The sequence below is a fragment of the Acomys minous genome (assembly GCF_964271855.1).
Source record: "Acomys minous genome assembly, chromosome: 10".
Taxonomy (NCBI): domain Eukaryota; kingdom Metazoa; phylum Chordata; class Mammalia; order Rodentia; family Muridae; genus Acomys; species Acomys minous.
Genome location: NC_140491.1, coordinates 34,712,915 through 34,735,979, shown reverse-complemented (window position 1 = coordinate 34,735,979; position 23,065 = coordinate 34,712,915). Strand labels below are relative to the sequence as shown.

Here is a 23,065-nt window from a genome sequence, read left to right as displayed (position 1 = left end):
AGGAAATGAAATTTTGATAAAAAGTCCCCAGCAAAATTCAAGGGTGTGAGCAATAAGCATAATATTTTATGAAAATGACCCCCATATTTAAAACCTGGCACTATATGTTATGCATTGTAGCACCCAGCCCACATCTACCTTTTAGAAAATTAAAACACATAAATTCTGTTTAGTGTTTGATACGCACTGCACTAGCTGAGCCCGTGACGCCCTAAAACCTTGGGCTGCTTTCCACCTTTCATAAATTCCTGGGTAGATTCTATACAAAAATAATTTTCAGGTCCGTGGCTCATTGTTATTCAAACGTGATTGATCGTCGTCATTTGCTCAGCTCGGGAGTTAAGTGCCCCTGTCATTTCCAAAGAGTATAATTGGGACGTTTCACAGGTCAGCGGTGGAGACAGGCTTCCCTTTTGATCAGTGTTAGACTGATAACAAAAATTACAGTTTCCGATGATTAATGTCTCCTGTGCTTCCCAGATGCACGACTGTGGGCTGCACCAAAACAAAGTGCATTTGCATCTGATTATGCTCTCTCGGGCAGCAGTCTCCCAGGCTGGGGCGAGGGGCAGCAGGCAGCCTCACATGGAGCCAGCTCTACCTGGGTGGGCAGCGTGCTGAGCTGGGCCACAAGCAGGTGATGCACTGTAGATCCTCCTCCGTGGTGACTGTCATTCGCTTGGCTTCCTGTGCACAGTGGCTCCTGTCCTGAAAAACAGAAGCTACTCCTTTCATGTCTCTTCTCCTGTTGGCAAATAGTCAGGTCCATGAGGAACATATGTAAATTCAAAGTGTTGCTGTTGGGAATGGTTTTTTAAATTAATGTTTAAGTTTTTCAAAGTTTTTCTTATAACCCTCTGAGGGTCCCCCTAGTTTGCACTCACTTGACGGGGACCTTCTCTGGCTCTGCCCTAGAGCCGGTTTTTGTTTGTTTGTTTGGTTGGTTTGGTTTTTTCGTTTTTTTCTTTCTTTCTTTCTTCTTCTTCTTTTTGAAACAGGGTCTCTCTATTATCTGTATTATGAAACTGTCCAGGAACTTGCTACATTACACCAGTCTGGCCTCCTTGAACCCACAGAGATGCACCTGCCTCTGCCTCCCAACTGCGCAGTCCACTCTCAGACATTGATGGATACTCAGTACAGAGCTCCTGCTGGTCAACCCGGGCTCTATGGATTGTTACTTTAATTGAATCTTTTCTCTATCTCAGCCCTTATAGCTTCCCCTTCATTTCATACACAGACAAGCGCTGAGATTAAGGGTGGGCGCCACCATGCCTAGCCAATTGCCCTGGAGCTTTGGAAGGTGCAAGAGCACTGAAACTTGGCGTGAGGTGGGGGGGGGGCACCAAAATCCCAGGGGCATCACAACTCAAGGAGCCACCACAGTCTGAGGGGTCCACTTCCCTAGGGGTATGGACCTCCTTGCCTTGGCGAGCTGAACCTGGCTTCCTCAAGTGACAAGTGGGCAGTGGAATCGATCTCAGAAAGGTTGAGTTTCTGGCTTCTTATCCTGAGTGAGGAAGAGTATTATGTCAGTGGGAAGCAGAGTGGGAGGAAGCTCATCAGAGGATGTCTCTGCAGTGAGAGTGGAGAAGCACTGGGGCTGGGGCATAGCAAATGCTATGACCTGTGGCCCTGGGCATGGCAGAGCTGTAGGTGGGGTGGCGGCAGCATTAATTCAGGCTCTGCTGCCTGCTTAAAGGGGGTGAGCCAGCTGTGTGGGTGCTTGGTGATGCCCACTGTAGCGGGCACAGGAAGATTGGTACTGGTTAGGGAACTAAGCAAAGGCATTGTGATTTAAGAATAAGAACAGCCTTAGAGACATAATTAAAGACTATCCATGGGCCGGAGAGATGGCTCAGGGGTTAAGAGCACTAGCTGCTCTTCTAAAGGTCCTGAGTTCAATTCCCAGCAACCACGAAGCGGCTCACAACCATCTATAATGAAATCTGGTGCCCTCTTCTGGCATGCAGGCATACATGTGGGCAGAACACTGTATAACTAATAAATAAATAAATAAATAAATAAATAAATAAATAAATCAATCTTAAAAAAAAAAAAAGACTATCCACATCTGTTGTTGATGGGCCCATCAGAAGCAGCACCCATGCACAGCCATGGACAGCTGCTGTGGGTAGAGCTGGTGACCTTATTTGTAATTGGGAATGTTTCCACAGACAGAAGCACTGGAGGACAGCGAGGAAGATGATCAGGACTTTGTGGAGGTCCCAGAGAAAGAGGGTTATGAGCCTCGAATCCCTGACCACCTACGGGCTGAATATGGTGAGCTGTGGGCCCATGAGGGGCAGGATTGGGCGTCAAGGGAACTGGGGAGACAGGTCTCCACTCTGGACAATGCCTCTAGGTTGTGACATCAGCCAGGGAGCTTAGCCTTCAGTTTTCTTTGCACGGCTCTTGTGTCTGCAATGTTGCTTGGGTGTTTCTTTTGTGCCCCGAGCCTGCTGTGCAGCACATGGCAGGGGTCCACTGCCCAGGTCTTTGGAGCCCTTTGATGCTCTGGCTGTGGGGCAGGGATGCAGTGTGATGCGGGGAGGGCCTGCCCCAGGGTGGAGAGGAGGTAGATCCCACGATAAAAGCCTCCCGCTTGTGTCCGTGAGGTCACAGACGTGGTCTGGACCCCTTGGCAAGAATTGGCTTGTCACACATAGAGCACCATGTGATAGACAGGCATGGCCCATCTAGGATTTACCTCTTTTCCAAGAAAACTCTGAAAGCTACACTCTGTGCCCTAAGCTTGTGTCCTCCAGAGAGAAAGTGTAGACTTCACAGGGATCCAGGGCCCAGGTCACAGCCTCAGGTTATGCCATCACTTATGCCAAGAAGAAGCAAATAAAACAACTCCCCTGGCTTCTGTGGGAAGTACACAAGTGGATTTGAACTGCCATCTGTACCTGGATGGCTGGTGATGTTGACCATTTGGCAAAGGAGGCCAAGTCATAAAGCCACTTTGAAGCATCTCCTACCGCCACTTGCTAGGACACTTGCTAGGACACAGCCATGAGCAACCTCCCGTGAGGCCATATAGGGAGTCACAGTGGCTCTGGTTTGCCAGTTACAACCCACATCTACTCGTGGTAATCCCAGCCTGGCTCAGGTCTCACCAGGGTTGTGCTGCCCTACTAGGTGTTACTAATGTAGACCAATCCACGATTCTCAATAGAATTCTGCTGGTGCCACTACTGAGTTTTGGGTTACTTGTTACACAGCAGCAATAACTACACTTGCACCCAGTGCCCATCAGCCTGTACACCACTGTCTTTCCTTCAGAGCCTTCCACATACACCTGGCCCTGGAGGTTTGCTCCCTGGTCTGTAATTCCTCCCTTTCTTGGCAAGGCTCTAAACATGTGTTTTAACCCTGGAAGGCAGTGACGGCTGGTGTGTTCTGAGCTGGGCATTGTTTTGTGTTTTCAGAATGGCATCAGGTGGAAAACAGGGCAGAGTCTGAAGGGGCTGGCACGGTGTACAGGGAGACCTATAGCAGCCACACTAAATACATACAATCTGACCATCAGTGCCAGCGCTGGGCTGAGGGCCACAGGAACCAAGCAGGGCTTGATGGGACACACCACACCTCAAATTCCTGGAGCGTTCACGAGAGGGCATGGGCAAGAAGCGCACTGGCCCTGGGCAGCAGGACCTGTGGCGTGGGCGGAAGGTGGGACTCCTCCATCGTTCTACCAACTGGAGACTCCCTCGGGAGTCCTGGGAACTAGCCAGCAGCCTAGGCTGCAGTGTCTGGACAGACAGACAGTGTGCAGTGCGCTCAGTTCATAATACTAGTTTATAGTCCATCACTGTTTTTCCAATTAAACACAGGAGAATCTGAAGTGTTAGATTTGGTCTAAATCCACACGGCTGAGGAAATCAGGCCCTTTTTTCTTTCTCATTTCTTTCTCTGAATTTTCACTGAGGGGCTTTTATCTTCCCCTTAATCCTACCATTTCTGTCAGGACATAATCTCTTTCTCAAATTTACATTTTAATTACAAGGCCAGCTGAACTAGGTAAAATCAATAATGTCAGCGCACGGCAGCCTAACTTTGTGCGGAGCCCAGCCTCTCCATTTCCTCCTATCGATCCATCTCTCCCGCACTGTCTGCTTTAGTGCTTCAGGCAAATAGGTGCCACTTGGCCAATTTAAACAAAAAAAGGAGCTTTGGACATTTTTATGATTCTTTCTAAAAGCAACTATGGGAGTAAATTTTGGCCAAGGGACTACTGGAGGCAGGCCCTGCAAGGCAGCAGGGCCACAGCAGCCAGCAGGATGATGTCTCACTCTTAGGGTCACGAACCCTCTGGCCTGAGGAATGTGCTCTGCTTTTTTGGGTTTTAACTTTGAAAATATGTCAGTGAGATTGATTTTCTACGACGGTGTGAAAACAGTGGTGTTCAGTGCCCTGAGTGTTTACCCTGCTCTAACACGCTTACCCATCTTCTTAATGGTTTAAAACAACAAATCAATGAAAAATATATTTCATTCTTGTAACTCTTAGGAATTCTCATATTGATCTTTTGGCTGCGATTGTATCTATCTAAATGTCACATTGTTCACTTACCAGCCTTACCTCCCCGCTGTGTATGTATGTATGCAGGGCTGGGCTAACTGCTGCCAGTAACGTTGTGGTGGGACACACTGAGAGTCACACGTTTGCCACAAAATCTGAGACACTGTGTTTTGGGTTGTTTGTTTGTTTGTTTGTTTGTTTGTTTGTTTTTCAAGACAGGATTTCTCTGTGTAGCCCTGGCTGTCCTGGACTTACTCTGTAGATCAGGCTGGCCCTCAACTCTCAGAGATCTGGCTCCTGAGTGCTAGCATTAATATCATATGCCACCACCACCCAGCATAAGACACTGTTTCTATGGTTGGATCAGCTAGGAGGCTGCCAGGCATCTTCTGATACACAGTGGGCCCAACACCTTAGGACTATAGAGCTCCAGAGCTCTATAGTAGTGGCTGTCTGTGACTCCACTACCCTCTCAGCATGGCCCTACCCAGGTCATCTCTCCCAGACCATGAGAATCCAAGAGGTAGGAGCCCTCGCCTGTGCACAGGGTCATCCAGAGTTTCCGTGAAGGGCCACAGGAAATATTTTGGCTTTCTGGCCTGCATCAAGTCTCTGCTATAGCTCCACTCTGAAAGCAGCACAAACAAAGCACAGACAGATGGCTATAGTTAGGACCCATAAAACTTTGTTATAGAAACAGGCAGGAAATGTGATTTGGCCCATTGCCTTCAGAGCCACAGGAAGCCCTGAAGAGCAGCTGGTCATTTCTATGCCATGTCAGGCTGACCTCTGCTACAGCAAGCCCATGATGAGTCCAGAGCTCCTGGTGGCTTGTGCTGTGGCCTTTCAGACTTTGCTTCCCCAAGGGCCTCAGGTAGAGTGCATAGGCCTTCCTTGATGGATGTTTCTTTGTTGTGTAGACTTTGTTTGGTCTGGTTTTGGAAACAGTGTCTTGCACTGAGTTCAAGATGCCTTCAACTTGAAATCCTTCTACCCCAGGCCTTCTGGGTACTAGAATCACATACCTGTACCGCATGCCTAAGCCGTCATTGACCTTGAGTTTAGGAATCAATGTACAAACTTAGCTTTCCATTTTTTAATGATTTCTTCTTGATTTAGGGTCTTGCTGTGTAACCTAGACTGACCTTGGCTTTGAGATTCTCCTACCTGAGTACCCCAAGTTCTGGTGACAAGTGAGGACCAGAATGTACTTTGACTGTTACCTGTGGGCCTGTTACCATTTGTCACATCTTCATGTACTCTTTCTTTTATACTGTTTTTAAACTTATAATTTATTCTCCGGTATTAAAATGTTTTCTCAGCTGTCTTCCCCCCACCCCCACCCCGACCCCCTTTGGTTTTTTCGAGACAGGCTACCTCTGTGTATCCTTCCTTTGTAGACCAAACTGGCCTTGAACTCACAAAGATCCTCCTGCCTCTGCCTCCCCAGTACTGGGAGTAAAAGTGTACGCCACCACACCCGGCTCTCGGCTGTCTTTTGATTGTTTATTAACTTCTTTTTTGTTTTTTTGTTTTTTTTTTAATGGTCTTTTGATACAGGGTTTCTCTGTGTAGCCTTGACTGTCCCGGACTCACTTTGTAGACCAGGCTGGCCTTGAACTCACAGCGATCCACCTGCCTCTGCCTCCCGAGTGCTGGGATTAAAGGCATGCGCCACCACGCCCAGCTATTAACTTCTTATTTTAGTGCCTCAATAGCTATTTATTAGCTAAACATATTTGATTTGACCAGCTGATCTCCTCATAGATTTATCAGTTCATTTAGCAAGTGGTCCTGAGTCTGTTGAGTACTTTTTCTTGCTGTGCTGCTACTGTTACTGTTTGTTTGTTTGTTTTTTCTCTCCTGCTTTAAAAAAAAAATCTTTGTAACCTTCTGATAGTTGTCTCCAATTTTAGGACTTACATAATTTTCTCATTCACTGCTTCCATTTTATGGTTCTAGGGACAGAACTCGGGGCCTCACACATGATGACCATGCTTTCTGCCACCAGCGTAGCCCTTACTCCGCATTCACTATTTTTTTTAATGTTTTTTGTACTGTCCTTTACATAAGACAGGCAGTCAAAGCCCCTCTTATCCCACCTCTATGGCCTGGGCCACCCTCATACCCACTGAGTCATTGTTCTGATGTCAGAGTCATTTACTCATTGTTATCTTGTCCTGCACTTGGGATTTAGATTTTCTTTTTCCTGATGGATTACTTATGCTAAGTATGTTTTTAAAGGATCTGCAAGGGGAAGTCCTTGTGGCCTTGTGTCCACAGGACTCCTCTCCTGTACCTGTGGTGGGCTTGACAGCTCAGCTTGTAAGCTTGGTTCTTCTTCCTACACTCTTTATCTTGTCCTTTTTCTCTTTTGTGGTACTGCGGATGGGACTCAGAGCCTTACACATCCTAGGCACATGCTCTGCCACAACACTGCAGCCCCAGCCCTTCCTTCTGCCCTTCAAGATGACTTCCCAAGGCCCTGAGCCTGCTGCTGTGGCTGAAAGTGTGACTTGCAGTGGTGTTTTTGGCTCTTTACTCTTCTCTTTGTTATCATTAGTGTTCTCTAGTTCTCTCGCTTCCTCTTTTAACCCAGGTGCCCCTCACCTCCTCTGGCAGGCAGCAAGCCTGCCTTTAATTTCAGGAAAACTGTCTTGTTTCTTCAACGGTTTTCTACATTCCAATTATATATTCTTTCCTTTGGAATTCTAGAAACAAGGACAGCATACCTGTCTGTCTGCAAGCTCACTCGTGTGCATGTTGGTCCCTCTGCCCTTCAGGTACCCAGCATGTAATTATGCCTCTAGAGTTTCCCAATCCTCATTTTTTAAAAAATGTATTTTATGTGCATGGGTATTTTGCCAGCTTGTATGTGTGCCATGTGTGTGCCTAGTGCTTGAGGAGGCCAGAAGAAAGTACCAGATCCCCAGAACTAGGATCAGGCAGTTGTAAGCTACCATGGGGTGCTGGGAATTGAACCTGGGAAAGAACAGCCGGTGCTCTCGAGCAGCGAGCCATCTCTCCAGCCCTGCTCCTCCTCATCTTCAACACCTGCTTCTCTTCTGACTGACAGAATGGTGCTCTGCTATCTACAGTCCTCCCAAGTGACTTTTCCTTCTTGTCCTGTCTCAGCTGTGGAGTCTTCCTAGTCTAAGAAGCGGTGCATTGTCTGCCCTCTCTCTTTGGGCGGCATGATGCTCAGAAGTCAGAGCTTTGCTGTCAGTGCAGGTCTCACTGGCAGGGCTGGTCCAGCTGAGGCTGCTCCTGCAGTGAATGTGAGAAGTGGGCTAACATGTAGTAGTGCCTCTGGATTCCCAGTTCAGACTGTGCTCTGGAGCCAGCAAGGGTCAGACTGGGCCCTACATGCAGCCTGTTAAGAACCAGACCCAAGAGTGAGCAAGAAGGGAAACCAGGTGCCAGAATTGTGCCGTTGGAGATGTGAGAATGAATAGTGGGCTAAGGCTGGTGCCATCTGTTACAGTCTAGAGAATCCTGGTGTGAAGTGTCAGCATCAGAACCCCCTCCAGCAGGTAGTAGGTAGGACAGCTGGTTCAGGGTGTTATCCTGTAGTCAGGGTCTTGATATCTGCCCCACAGGCCTAGCCACCCCCTGGCTTTTAAAGTTTGGGCAGAAGTTGGGAACAGCCATGGTGGGTGTTTCTTCTGAGGATAGCACAGGGGAGAAGTGCCATTGAGCTCCGCTTGAATCACCTGTCAGCTCACACAAAGGCTGGTTTTCTCTGCTCCTTGCTCAGTGAAGGGAGGGCCCCTGCTAGGGGCAAGGGAGCTGTGTGTCCACACTGTAGGTGGCCTCCCTTTAGCATGACAGGTTTCATATGTCGATGTCCATTCTCTCTCTGTGGGAAGCTGTGGGCAAAGGGGATCGTGTTGTCAGTCAGTACTGTGAACAGCTGGAGTAGGCTCCTGGTGATAGTCCCTGTAGGCTACAGCTGCCTAGATCCTCTGCCCTGTATCCCCTACATAAGAGTATGGCCCCTTTCTGAGGAGTTGAGGTGACAGGCATTTCTTGTGCTCTTGGAGGCATGAATGTTGTCATGTGTGGGTGCATCTAATGCCTGACAACATGGTGCTCCCCTAGTCTTCCCTGGGTTGTAGAGTGATGTCAGAAATGGACATGTGTCATTTCAGGGCTGGAGCCAAAGGCCCCACTGAAGACTCTGGTGAAAGGCACAGCTGTGTGTAGCCGACAGGAGAGGACAAGGATGAGAAGGGAAGAGGAGGCATTAGACCCCACCTCAGCAGCTGCCCAGCTGTTGCGGCTCCAGGACAGCTTGCCACCCACCTCACCTTCCTCTACCAGGTGACTTTAGATGTCCCATGCCGCTGGGCCCACTGCCTAGTCCTGCCACCACTTGTCCTGAGCACTGGCTGGCCTGAACAGGTTGCCCAAATAAATGCCCTCCCTTGAGAGGTAGCCTGGGGTATGTATAGCCCTAGCCAAGTAGCACCTGCTGATGTGGCCATGGTGCTCAGCTGAGCCTGCAGCAACCCTCTGGAGGTCCTGCAGGCAGGCCACATTCTTGAAGGAAATGTCAGGTGACCTTCCCTACCAGGCAGGTTCATATCACAGATCAGAGCCAGTACTCATTGGGGCCAGGTTGTTTGCTGGACCTTGGCAGCCACTCTGAGAGCTCAGGCTCAACGCTGTGTATTCATGCTGACTCCAGGTCTGTATTGCAGTGTGGGAGGGAAAGGCAAGTGGCCATACAAGGAATGGACAGCTCACATGTGCTAATCTGTTTTCAGGGTACTTCTAGGGCCAGAGGAGGCCCAGAAGCAAGCAGAGCGAGACCGAGCACCCATTGTACCCTTCGGAGTAGACCTGTGCTACTGGGGCCAGGAGCAGCTAAGAGCTGGAAAGATCCTTAAGTGAGTCTAAAGTATCTGGTTCCCAGGACTCAGCACAGCCTGGCCTTATATACCTGTCCGCTGGCCCATAGGACACTGGGACTTGAGCCTTATTATTGCTTCTTCAGGAGGTACCTGTGAGAGCATCCATTACTCAGTGTGAAGGGATAGCTAATGAAACAAGCTCAGTTCTAGATCCTCCTGACAGGTGTGGCTCCTCAAGATGCTGGAGGCTGATGGCACAGTGTTAACAGGGTCAGAAGCTGGATTCTTGTTCCCCAAGAACCTTCTGAGTGACACTACCCCAGCAGAACCCAGGCTGCAGATGGCTAGGGGAAGGTGAGGGGAGCAAGACACACCTAGGAGTGCAGGTAAAACTCATCTAGAAGGAAGAGGGAGTCAGGGTGGCGGGAAGGGCCCAGGCTGCATTTGCTGGCACTGTGCTTAAGAGCTAGAGCTGGGAGTCTAAAAATCAGGAAAACTAATGATGTGTGGACCTCAGGCTGGGCTGCCTGGGTGCTAAGCTTACGTGGCAGGAGTTGGGACCCCTGGAAGCCTAAGAAATGGAGTCAGGTCTCTATGTGAGGGATCTGCTTCAGGGTTTTGCTCTGAGGCTTCATGAGGTTAAGTATTGGTGCAGTTAGGCTTATAGTGAGGAACTTCCCCAAGTTGAAGTCATAGCTCTCCTGTGTTGCTGCTGCCATCGCAGTTCCTGTCAGCAGATGCTGTTGCTCTGAAACACAGCCAAGAACAGTCAGGATCCTGGGCTGTATCACTCTTCTGCCCACCATTTGCCCCACCATCTCTGAGCAATCCATAGAGGAGCCAGCTCTTGCGGCAGCTGGCATCCATGTGCAGAGCCTGAAGAATCCAGCCATGTATTGATGGAAGGGGGCACAGAGTGACAAAGTCTGCCCCATTCTTTGGCATCCAGAGAAATGTGGCTTTAACAGACTTTGGTGATGCACTGAGTCTGTAGTTCAGTGGCATAGTGCTTGCCTAGCATGCATAAGGCCCTAAGTTCAGTCCCTAGGATTGCCAGGAAAAAAAGAGAAGAAAAGAAAACAAGGTTTGGTGATAGCCAGACAGCAAAAGCTCCATCCTTTGGACCCCTTAGCACTGCATAAAGACTATGAAGGTATGAGTTTATACACACGTCTTCCTCTGGGGCATTGGTGCCATGTTGATGTCAGCCTATATTCACCCACTCAATGGCAAAGAGACCCTTGACATGGGCTCATGTTATTCTCAAAGCCATGGCCTGAGGGCCCTGGAGCTGCTGCCCTGCTTTGTAAGAGGAATCTGAACCTCGGGCCAGTGGTAATACCTACCATGTTTGGCTGGTTTGTGAACATCAGGATTAGAGCCCAATTGGAGTGTTCATGTTCTCTAGTCCAGGAAAGCCACCAGGGGCCAGTGCTTTCCTCAGGGCTGAGGGGTAACTGTGGTGTATGGGATTGGGATAGCCCCCCTCTTCTAGTCCAGAGTTTTTGAGGGTCTCTGGTTTACCTTTCAGATCTGACTCTCAACACCGCTTCTGGAAACCCAGCGAGGTGGAGGAGGAGGTGGACAGTGCCCATGTTTCTGAGATGCTCCACAGCCGACACATTACTTTTTCAGGGAAGTTTGAGCCTGTGCAGCACAAGTGCCGGGCCCTGAAGCCTAATGGCAGCCTCTGTGAGCGCCAGGATCGGCTGAAGGTAAGGCCAGTAGGCAAGGTCATGCATGAAGCTGTGCCTACCCAGGGAGAGGCGAGGCCACCAGTGTCCTGGGGAAGTGCTGGCCCTCTTCCTCCATCCTGACCAGGGATACTTGTGAGCTCTGGGGAGCCCCGTGGAAGAGGGTTTAAAGCAGTGTCACAATTGCTTAGCCCTCAGAGCCTTGTGTTTGATCTTCTCTGCCCTGGGCCCTGACATTAACTTCTGAGAGACCATCTCTAACAGCCAGAGCGCTGTTCTGCAGCTGGAGCCTGAAGCGGGGGAGGTGCATACGTGCATGCAGAAGGTAGCAGGATAGAGAGAAGTCGCTTTGGACAAACAGACTTCAGTTCTCACACTCTACTGCTATCTCTCCCTAGATCTCTCCTTGAGGAGGGCGCATGATCACAGGGCTTGGTTGTGGCACCCTCCCCTAGAGCTGTTTGTGCTATGTCCCAGCTTTGTGTTTGTTTTATAGTGCCCATTCCATGGGAAGATCATCCCCAGAGATGACAAGGGACAGCCTCTCAACCCAGAAGACAGAGCCCGTGAGCAAAGGCAGCAGCTTCAGCAGCAGCAGGCACAGCCAGGTAGGTGTGTGGGAGCAGGAGAGAGGCTGCAGGCACAGCCCTGGAGCTTGTGGCCCCCATCTGTAACTGAGAAACAGGTCGGGGCTCCATGGGCAAGCTTGGGTACACATGGCTAATGAGGTGTTTATCTTCAAGGCGAGTGTGGATGCTCCTGGCTCCATACACCAAGTCAGCATCTGCACAGAGGGATTGAGCCAGAGTCTTCCACGTGCTAGAGAAGCACTGGGCCACTGCGCTGCGGTCCCCCAGGTTCTGGTTCTTACTCTTGCTTCCTGAGCAGATGAAGGAGTTGCAGCAGTCTGTCTCTCCTGATACGGTCATCCACGCTAGTTCTTGCACCTGCAGTCTAGGTGGTCTGCTTGCCGGATCTGCCTCGCCGTGGTCAGCTCCAACTCACTTCACTAGCTACATGGGTGGTCAGCCCATGGAAGGCCTTTCTGTGAAGGGGACATGTCTACAGCCCCCTTCATGGCTTCTTGCCCTGTAGTCATGAGACACAAATGCCTGTTTCATCCTGTGCCCAGAGGCATGTCTGGGTTGTATAGCAGTGCGGGGGGGCCTGACCTGGTCATCTGCAGGAGAAACCTTCCCTGGTGGCTCACACTCAGGAGCAAATTAAGTGCCTATTTTTGTGTCAACCCTGAAGAGTATCTAGTTTTCCAGCCCTCGGTGGCTTGTTAACAAACAGGTATCAGGCCACGGGCCAAGCCCGGTGCTGGCCAGTCAGATGTGAAATAGCATCTCTTTACTAACTGCAGTATTGATCCCGCCTCCCTCGCACACGGGGCAATTTTCTTTTCCCTGGTGCTAACCTCAGTGACAATGCACGCGGTGCTCCAGGGCCCTTCAGCGCCCAGGAAGGCCGCACAGCCCCAGCGTCTATTGATTTTCTTCAAAGGCTTTTAAATTGCTCCTTCATTTTCCTGAGGTGCTCATTCCATCTCCACTGGATGCCGGCATTTTTTCGTTGTGTTTAAACAATTGCTCTATTCACCAGGTTCCTAAACTGTGACGCCTTCTTATTACTGGGAGATAAACTGTTTAGACAGTTTTCCTTAATCTTGGATTAATCGTCCCTGTATCTGAATCGTGCAGTCCTGAGTTCCTTCACTTAAAAAAAAAATCAGCTTGGAGAGGCCACGCCATCTGTCTGTCTGGCGTGCTTGCTTCTCCCTCAATGGACGTGCCCTCTCGCAGTCTGGCTTTGCTGCCACCGTTTCCAGCCACTCTGCCCCAGCTCATGGAACCTCTTTGGCATTTGGGTGCCTCTGTAGTAAGGAATGCCCAGTGTCCTGCTAGGCTCACCCCCATGTCTAGAAGAGTTAGCTTTACTTCGCCTTTTACTGCTTCATTAGGCTGACTTTCCCAAGCCAGGCTGGACCAGTGTCATGCCCAGCAGAGCTCAGGGTGGCCTGTGGAGGTGAGCCATCAGAGTAGGGAACCCAAGAGTCCCAGGCTCTGGCCCCCAGAAGGGCCCAGTGCTTACTTACAGTCTCAGAGCCCTACATATAAGCAATGATCCGGCCATGGATCTGGCCTGCAACTGATGAGGCTGCTTGGTGGACTGGGTGCTGCTCAGTTCTCCTCACGTGCTACAGACCCTCATGGCTCCTACAACAGACAGTGCCCAGCTCACAGCAGGAACACCTCTGCTCTGCACTTAGAGGCCCATGTCCACATTTCCTGTGAAGCAGAGAACCCATCCCTAGCCTGCCATGTACCTCAGCTCTGGATACCCTTGCCTCTCATGCCTATTAGGTAGCAGATATGTCTGAAAGCACCACAGTTGGCCTGGTTGTCCGTAGTCAGGCCTGTAGACTGGGCAGTAGCCTGTAGACACTGACTGCATGGACAGTGACCTTGAGTACTGTCCACCTGAGTGGTCAGGAATGTCAAGAGTAGTAGAGCTGGGCCTTCCTGGATCTTTCTAGCCTATTCAAGTTGTGGGGACCCTTGGGATACTAGAGGACTAAATGGCTGAAGGAGGAGTAGGCGGGACTGTGAAAAGAGGTGGCTCTGGGTGGCTCTCATGCTCCATGTGGCCATGCCACTTGGCACAGACCCTCTCAGACTATGGTACCAGAGCATGCAGCAGCCAAGCTCCAGCCCTCCATCAGGGAGAAACCACAAGGGTCACCCCGGGCTGGTGCTGGGCACCTTTTGAAATCTTAAAGTTTTTCTCAGATTGGCAGGACCCTGAGTTTATGAAGGACGTGGAGGCAGCCACAGGGGTAGACCTCGGGTCTTCCAAGTATAGCAAGAAGGGCAAGGGAAGGAAGAAGAAACACCCCAACCTCACCGACCTGCGGGAGCGTGCCAACACCGCCCGGGCCCGCCTGGAAAAGAAGGTCTTTGCCAAGTAAGAGCTTTTTACTGTCCAAGGCCCCAGGCTTTGTTGTAGGATATGTCGGGGGAGAGCAACTGAGTTGCTGGGAGCTTCTGGTGACTGAATTAGCCAGGGAGGTAACCAGGATCAGCCATCACGGCAAGAACCATTGGGGTCAGAGCTGCAGCCTTGTACTGGTCAGCCGTGGGTGGGGTGGCACTGGCCACATAGGCCTCCTGCTCTGTCCTACAACCCTCCTTATGAATCCCTTATGCCTTGCCCTGCAGCCCGTGTTCAGTTGTGCCACAGAGTAGCAAGCGCGGGCTCTTGCACCTGCCTTCAGGGCTGGGGTACAGCTCAAACCAGTGAGCCGTACTCTGTCCCAGCCCTACCTGAGAGACGTTCAGTGCCCACTGGGAGCCTCTATGAGGCCCAGGACAGCAGGCCAACCTAGGCCCCCAGAGTCCTGTCAGGTCCTCAGGCATGTCTTTGCTCTCCCCACAGGGCAGCTGTGCAGAGAGTAGTTGCTGCCATGAACCAGATGGACCAGAAGAAACACGAGAAGTTTGCAAACCAATTTAACTACGCACTGAATTGAAAGGGTGTGGGCTGAGTGTGCTGCGGTGCCCTTTGGCCATCAGCTCTTTTCCTTTCACCAGCTAACTAGGATAGGAGGATAGGCTTCTGGCTGGGTAGAGTCAGAATTTGTTTTTTATGTATGTAACAATGGAAAATGATGCCTGCACGAGGCCAGGGAATATAGCTCAGTGGTGAGGTCAGGGGTTGATACCCAACAAGTGTAACCATGCATGTGGCACCACACCTATAGTGTCAGCACTTGGGAGACAGAAACAGGACTGAGTTCTGAAATTAAAGGCATAAAGGTGTGGCCCTTTGTTTCTGGCTTCTTTCCTTTTGCTTTAAAGTCCTTCCATGTTGTGATGCACACCAATACTTTATTCCTGTTTTTTGCACATAAAAATCACAGCAGAGGACTAGGGAGGTGGCTCAGTGGATAAAGCACTTGCTGTGCAATCATGAGGACTCAGTCAGGATTCCCAGCATCCAAATAAAAGCCAGGTGCTTTGGTAGCCTACCTGTAGTCCTGGCCTTTGTGGGGGAGACAGGATCCCTGGGGCAAGCTGGGTAAGGAGACCAGCCAACATCAGCAAGACACTGCCTCTGTAAATAAAGTGGAGAGCAATTTGGGGAAACACCCAGTTACAACCCAATAGACATGTGCCTACATAGACAAACACATGTCCACATACAACCACACCACAATATGTAGACCAGGCTGGCCTCAAACTTACAGAGATCCTCCTGCCTCAGCCTCTCAAGGGCTGAGATTAAAGAAGTGCACCACCACAGCCTGCATAAACACTTTTGCTTTTTTGAGAATTCTATATAAGAATACTGTATTTGCACCATTTCCACCTTTTCTGCTCTCTCCAAATTCTCCTATGCCCCTTTTCAAATCTAGGTTCTCCTTTTTTAATCATCATACACATATATGTATGTATACACACATATGTATGTATAAATAAAGCCTGCTGAATCCACTTAGTGTTGCTCATATGTCTATGTGTTAAGGGCTGACTGCTTGAGATTTGATAACCTATCAGTAGTATGGAGCCTGGGGAAGACAGATTGGTCCTCTCTGCAGCCATTGATTGGCTAGAGTTCTTCATCAAGGGGTGGGGCCTTGTAAGAGTTTCCCATCCCGTGGGCATGTCAGCTGCTGTTGTCGATGTGCAGGCCTTGTTTAGTTTTGGTAAACGTTATTGAGATCTCTTGGGTGCAGTTTCCCTGTCATATATAAGATCGTATCTCACTGCAGAGGTTCTGGGCCCCTCGCTCTTAAAATCTTTCCACCCTTCTCGAGTTCCCTCAGCCCTAGGTTTAGGGCTTGTAAACGTATCAGGTGGGGGTGGGCACTGTCCAGTCAGTTGCTCTCTGCACTGTGGCCAGCTGCGGATTTCTGTAATGGTCTCTGCTGCAGTAAGAAGACTGTGTGCTGAGGGCTGTAGAGCTGCACTTGTGGATATAATCAATCATGCATATTTATGGTACAGTCAGAAATGATACTCGCTTATGCTGGCGTATTTTATCTGTTTTATTTGAACTCCTATATCTACTAACCTTCTCCACCCCAATCCCTTCCAACACCCCCACACCAGGTAGGAGAAACAGAAGGTTAGTGGGGAGAGGGGGCGTTGAGATCTTTTTTAGACTACTTTCTGCTGATTTAGGTGTGTTGAGTGCCTTGGGGGAAGCGCAATCTTTGCCTTGCAGGATATCTCCAATTTCTTCTTCTTGTCTCTTTTCTCATGACCACTTGACAAACCAGCAACAGCAGCAGGAGCAGGAACAAGTGGGAGGAACAGCCGCGCCCCTCTCTTGGGCTTTTGGATTTTTTATACCAGAATTAAAGTATCTTCAGCAGGCCGACTCACACCCTGCCAGAACATGCATGAGCAAAAAATCTGCTGCTGTGGACAATCTGAAGCAGCCCCTGCCCCACTCCTGGGATTAAAACAAAAGCGATCACATAACATAACTGGGCTCTTAAAGAAACCAAAACTTTGGCTTAGGAAATTGGAAGTTGTGGGTTCTTATCTAGAGCCCATGACCTCACCTGCCACAAGTAGGAGGTAAGGTCTGCAGTGTGAGTCATGAATCTGCTCCTACTGAGAGACCCTTATATCCGGTTAGATAACTGTTGGTTACCCCCAGATACAGTTGCATCCTTGGGGATATCTGGCCATGTTGGTGATTGCTGTGGTGTGTAGGCTTTACAGCTGGCTAGGCTGCTGCCTGGCTTTCTCCTCTGCAAACTTGTGTGGCACCTTCAGATGTGACCAGAACTAATTCTCAGGGAGGAGGCTTCTAGGTCAGGCCCATTTTGATTGCTCCAAGACCTGTGTCCGAAGTGTGTGTTGTCTTCAGCAGTGAGGTCCTACCTTCAAGTTCTGAAAGGCAACCACGGGCACCAGCATTAGCCTATCTTATTTTGGTAGTCTCTTACCTCCTGGCTAACAACTTGAGGGAAAATTCCATTCAAGCACTTGGATTTTTGTTAGATAATCTCTGGCTTTGGTGATAAATCATATAAATGTACTTACAGGCAAAAACCACTTGATTATCTCAATAGATGCAGGAAAGGCCTCTGACAAAATCCAATATGGTTTCATGATAAATAAAAATCCTAGAAAGAGGTCAGGCATGGGGGCGCACACCTTTAATCCCAGCACTCAGGAGGCAGAGGCAGGTGGATCACTGTGAGTTCCAGGCCAGCCTGGTCTACAAAGTGAGTCCAGGACAGCCAAGGCTACACAGAGAAACCCTATTTTGAAAAACAAAACAAAACAAAAAAGGAACTCAGCTTCAAGCTGGGTGTGGTGTCGCATGCCTTTAATCCCAGCACTCAGGAGGCAGAGGCAGAGGCAGGTGGATCTCTGTGAGCTCAAGGCTAGCCTGGTCTACAAAGCGAGTCCAGGACAGCCTAGAATACACAGAGAAACCCTGTCTCAAAAACCAACCAAACAAAAAAGAACTCAACTTCAAAGATCAGGGTCACCTTCAAGTGAAAGGATGGAAAAAAGTAAACTAAGCAAATGATGGAACAGGAAGCAATTAGGTGTTACTACCTTTTTTTTTTTTTTTTTTTTTTTAAAGACAGTGTCTCTCTATGTAGTCATGACCTGCTATAAACCAGGTGGGCCTTGAACTCACAGAGATCTTCCTGCTTCTTCTGCCTTCCAGGTGGTGGAGTTAAAGATGCGCCGTCTTGCCTAGCCAGTATTGCTGTTTTAATGGCTGACAAAATAGATTTCAGGCTAAAATTAATCAGAAGAGATAAAGAAGGACACTGCATTCTAATCAAGAGAACAGTCTACCAAGAATACATCACAGTTCTGTATGCACCAAACTCTGGCATACCACGGAGCTTAAAGACACAGATTACTCCAACTCAGTATTAGAGGATTACTTCAGTACCCCACTTTCTCCAGTAGACAGGTCATCTGGGGGAAAAATAATAATAACAACAACAACAACAACAATAATATAAACAGAAACATTAGAATTAAGTTATACCATATATCAAATGGACCTAGCAAATATGTACAGAGATGTTTGACCCAAACACCTGAGAATATACAATCTACTCAGTAGGCCATGGATGCTTCTCTTAAATGTTGGCCAGGCATGGTGGCGCACGCCTTGAATCCCAACACTTGGGAGGCAGAGGCAGGCAGATCTCTGAGTTTGAGACCAACCTGGTCTACAGAGTGAGTTCAAGGCTAGTCAGGGGTACCCAGAGAAACCTTGTCTCAAAAAATAGAAATAAGAAAAGAAAAGTGATCACATAATTGGGCACAAAGCGTATCTTAACAGGTTCAGGAACATTGAAATAAATCTGTGTATCTTCTCTAACCACAGTGCAATAAGGTTTCAAATCAACGGCAAACAAATCTCTGTCAGTTAAACAAATTCATGGAATTAAACAACACATTGCTAAATAATGAGTGGGTCAAAAAGAATCAAGAAAAAGTTTTAATCCTAAAGTTAAATGAAACTGAAAACATAATGCAGCAAAACCTCTGCACTTCATGGGTCTAAGAAGACTGACCTAGCTCCAAGTACCTATTAAAAACTCAGAAAAAGTACAGATCAAAGGCCTAGCGATGTAATTCAATGATTTTGAAAAACAAAACCCAAATCTAGTAGAGAAGAATAAATAGTAAAAACAGCATAAATAAATGAAATCAAAAGAAATGATACAAAGAATCAGCAAACCTAAGAGCTTGTTCTTTGACAAGCTGTCAGCAAACCATTGGCGCAACCAACCAAAAACAAGAAACCCGAAGACATGATTCAAGTTAATACAATTAAGAGTTTAACAGGGAAACATCACAACAGACACTGCTGAAATTCAGAGTACTGTAAAGGAATATTAAAAAAAAGAAAGAAACCTTATTCTCCATTAAGTTAGAAATTTTAAAATAAGAGAAAACATGCACATGTTGCACACACATGCAAGCAAAGCTCTCGTACTTTTTTTTTTAATTTATAAAAAGAAATGGATGAATTTCAAGAGTGCTTTAATCCCAGCACTCGGGAGGCAGAGGCAGGTGGATTGCTGTGAGTTCAAGGCCAGCCTGGTCTACAAAGTGAGTCCAGGACAGCCAAGGCTACACAGAGAAACCCTGTCTCAAAAAACAAACAAACAAACAAAAATAACCAACAACAGCAAAAAAAATAGCTGAGTAGTATTTCATTGTGTAAATGAACCACAGTTTCTTTATCAATATTATTAGCCTTTTGGCAAAAAATAAAAAAAGCCCAGGCCCAGATGGATTCACAGGAAAATTACACAAGACTTTCAAAGAACTACAGACAGTACTTTTTTTTAAAAATACAAATGATTTATTTAACAGTTGCAGGTTATTCCATGGGTTAAGTGGTGGATATCCAGGGCCCAGCAGCAGGGTCAGTGCAACCTTCGAGCCTCTCTTTCTGACTCCAATAGGGTGAGCACATCACCCTCTCGAATGGGGCCTTTGACGTTTCGGATGATAGAGCGGCTGGTGTCATCCATAAATTCCACATGCACCTGTGTGCACTGTCCCTGGGAACTGGTCCTGCCCAGCACTTTGGTTACCCTAGCCAGCTTTATGGGATGCACGCGGCTCCTGTCCATGATGGTGGCAATCTGGCAGAGAGCCAGATAGTACTTCTTAAATTAAAAGGAAGAAAAATTAAAAAATAAAAACAAGAACATTTCCAAATTCTTTCTATGAAGCCAGTATTACTTTACTACCAAAAGCCATGTAGACACAACAGCAACAAAACTATAGACCAATATCCCCGATGAACACAGATGCAAAACTCCCCAATAAAATACTGAGAACTGAATGTGAGCATGTATCAAAAAGTTCGCCCAAGGCAGGACTGAATGTAGCTAATGAGCCCCGAGTCACAAAGAAGTTAATTAAAGTTAGTTGTTTTTTTAATTTAGTGCTCTTTTTGTTGGTAGTTAAGTGCATAAAAATGTGTTTGATAGTGAAAATGTAAAATCCAACCTGAAGTCCCACAGCTGCTTACAGGGGTGGGTAAACTTTGAGTCTGGTTAATTTCACTGTGTGATTTTTTTTTTTTTTGTAAATGGTTTTTTGTTTTGTTTTGTTTTTGACGTTGTTGTTATTGGTTTAGTTTTGTGCAGCCCTGGATGTCTGTAGACCAGACTGGTCTTAAACATAGAGATCTGCCTGCATCTGTCTCTTCCAAGTGCTGGGCTTAAAGGCATGTACCATCACCTCCCAGCTTTGCAATAAAGTAATAATAATAATAATAATAATAATAATAATAATAATAATAATAATAACAACAACAATCATAATCATAATAAAAGCTATATGTGATAATCCCACAGCTAGCATCATCCTAGATGGAAAACGTGAAGAAATCCCAAACTTCAAGCTATTTTACAGAGTGACAGCAATGCACGGAACAAAACAGACTCCAACATGAGTGCACCTAGCTACAGCCATCTAACATCAAACATACACACCAGAGAGACAAGTGGGGCAGGGAAAGCTGCATGTCCACGGGTACAAGAATTACACCTTCCACAAGAATCAACTCCCAATGGATCAAAGACCTGAGTGCTGAAACTGCCCGAGACGTAGGCACTGTCCTCCAGGCTCGAGACGCCGGAAGACTTCCTGATGGGACTCCATTTGCTCAGATTACACCAGCAGCTTACAAACAGCACCGTATAAGTCCACAAAGCTTCTGGACATCAAAGGAAACATGGAAGAGTAAGCCCACAGACTGGGATAGGGTCTTTGCTGGCTGCACATCTGATAGAGGATTAATATCCAGAACAAACGTTAAAAAAAAAACAACCCAAAGACTCAAAATTAACAACCTAGTTTTTCTAAAGTGTGGGGGGGGAGAAGCTATGCAGATCTAGAGAGTTCTCAGAACAAGTAAAAAAGGTTTTTAAATGACTTTTTGAAAAGTGTTCACTATCTTTAACCATTAAGGAAATGCAAATTTAAAATACTTTGAGATTTTTATCTACCCAAGTCATAATGGCTAGAACCACCTTTTTTTCCAAAGCAGCTTGGGGAGGAAAGGGTTTATTTGGCTTTATACTTGCATATCATAGTTGATCAACACAGGAAATCAAGGCAGGAACTCAAATAGGACGGGAGGACTCTGAAGGCAGGTTGGGATTCAGGAACTTCTGATAGCATTCCATCTAGCTGAGCTGTCATTTATTTTTAGTTTACTTTAAACTTTTTATTGATTTGTGAGTTTCACATCATGCACCCCAGTCCCACTCAGCTCCCCATCCCCTCATATCTGCCATTTGCCCTTGCAACCTCCCCCCAAAATAAAACCACACAAACACATCTTCACTTGAAAATGTTCATTGCAATGAGTCGTTGGTCTGGTTCGAGGTCTCTGGCTTCTGTGACACCATCAATACTGGATCCTCATCCTGACTCCTCCCAGTTGTCCTGTTGCTTCCCTGTGTCATGGAGATGCTGCAGCTTTGGATCAGCAGGACAGGCATGGCCCAACTATTCACAGACGATGAAAACCTCAGAGCCCTGGATTTGGGCCTGGGTGGCAGTGGAGCTGGCTAATGTACCACCGCGGCTCTTAAGCCACCTCATGCCACCTCCAGCAGGAGACAGGATCAGCTCTCCTGCTTTCATTCCCTCTGTCTCGCTCACCCTCACCCACGCCTCTACAGCCAGCTCCACTGTGTTGTCAACTCAAGGCACAGGCCCTCCCTCTCCCAAGTGCTGCAGCTTGCGGGACCAGCTCTATTGTACTCTCCAGGCAAGGTGCAGGACCCACTCTTCAGAGTGCTACAGCCAAGTGAGAGGGCAGGGATAGCCTTCCTGCTCTCCTGCCCTGAGGGCAGCTCTCCTGACTGCCACAGGTGTTGAGAGGCCAGCTCTCCTACACTCTTACCCTCTGGGGTGGCTCACCCACATCCCCTCAACCAGGGCCAGAACTACTGTGCTGTCCAAGTGAGGTGCAGAGCTCGCTCACCTGAGTGCTGCTGCTGGTGAGGGACAGGGCCAGCTCTTCTTAGCTCATGACCCTGTGGTCAGCTTTCCTGACAGGGTGTTATATCTGCACCCCTCCCCCTCTGCCCCCCCCCCCACTCACCCATACCCCTGCTACCAGGGCCACATCCACTGCATTGCCTGGGCAAGGTGTAGGGCCTGCTCTCCAGAGTGCTACCTCAGGTAGCACTGCTGCAGCCAGTGAGGGGTGGAGCCAGTTCTGCACAGTCCCTGGACATCCACGTGGTTCCTGGTGTCTCTTTGCCCATTGTCAGGGAGGATATTTTTAGTGTTTTACGGTTTGGCTTTTTTCTTTTTTTGGAGACAGGGTTTCTCTGTGTAGTCTTGGCTGTTCTGAACTCACTTTATAGACCAGGCTTGCCTTGAACCCACAAAGATCCACCTGCCTCCACCTCCCTGCGTGTTGAGATTACAGGCGTACACCACCACGCCTGGTTTAAGTTTTCCATTTATCTTATTTTATTATTATTTTACATATTTCCACTCTGACTTTCTTTTGGGTTGCCTTGGATATGATTTTCTCTTTTCCTACTTTCTGAATTAGATGCTTAGCTTATTGATTTAAAAATCTTTATTTTTAGTAGAGGTATTGATAGCCACAAGTTTTGATCTAAGCATTATTTTACATTCATCTTTTAAGTCTTTTCATGTTGTATTTTTGTCTTTTAAATTTTTTGTTTTGTTTTTGAGGCAGGGTCTTACATTACCCAGGCTAGCCTTCACTAGATGGAGGCCCACCCTGCCTCTTTCTCTCAAGCACTGGGATGCCAGATATGTGCCTCCAAATCCGAAACTCTTCTGTTTCTGGGTTTTTTGTTTGTTTGTTTTTGTTTTTTCTTTTTCTTTTTTCTTTTTCTTTTTTTTTTTTTTAGACAGGGTCTCTCTGTGTTAGCCTTGGCTGTCCTGGACTCTTTTGTAGACCAGGCTGGCCTCGAACTCA

The 23,065-nt window shown here is 47.8% G+C and overlaps 2 protein-coding genes across 3 annotated transcripts in view; one reads left to right on the top strand and one right to left on the bottom strand.

Annotated features, from left to right (window-relative positions):
• Positions 1-15,573, top strand: part of UVSSA (UV stimulated scaffold protein A) — a 37,740-nt gene extending 22,167 nt beyond the window's left edge. For both annotated transcript variants that reach the window (XM_084799259.1, XM_084799260.1), the window contains exons 8-14: positions 2,178-2,283; positions 8,679-8,850; positions 9,297-9,419; positions 10,915-11,098; positions 11,574-11,685; positions 13,870-14,044; positions 14,516-15,573. In XM_084799259.1, the coding sequence (XP_084655385.1) occupies positions 2,178-2,283; positions 8,679-8,850; positions 9,297-9,419; positions 10,915-11,098; positions 11,574-11,685; positions 13,870-14,044; positions 14,516-14,609 (966 nt within the window). In that variant the 3' untranslated portion in view covers positions 14,610-15,573. The remainder of the gene's footprint in view (positions 1-2,177; positions 2,284-8,678; positions 8,851-9,296; positions 9,420-10,914; positions 11,099-11,573; positions 11,686-13,869; positions 14,045-14,515) is intronic.
• Positions 15,574-19,418: 3,845 nt separating this feature from the next.
• On the bottom strand, positions 19,419-19,722 carry LOC311607773 (small ribosomal subunit protein eS28-like). Its single transcript, XM_084799818.1, has one exon. It carries the CDS (start codon positions 19,713-19,715, stop codon positions 19,506-19,508), a length of 210 nt encoding a protein of 69 aa, XP_084655944.1. The 5' UTR covers positions 19,716-19,722; the 3' UTR covers positions 19,419-19,505.
• Between the last annotated feature and the right edge of the window lie 3,343 nt (positions 19,723-23,065).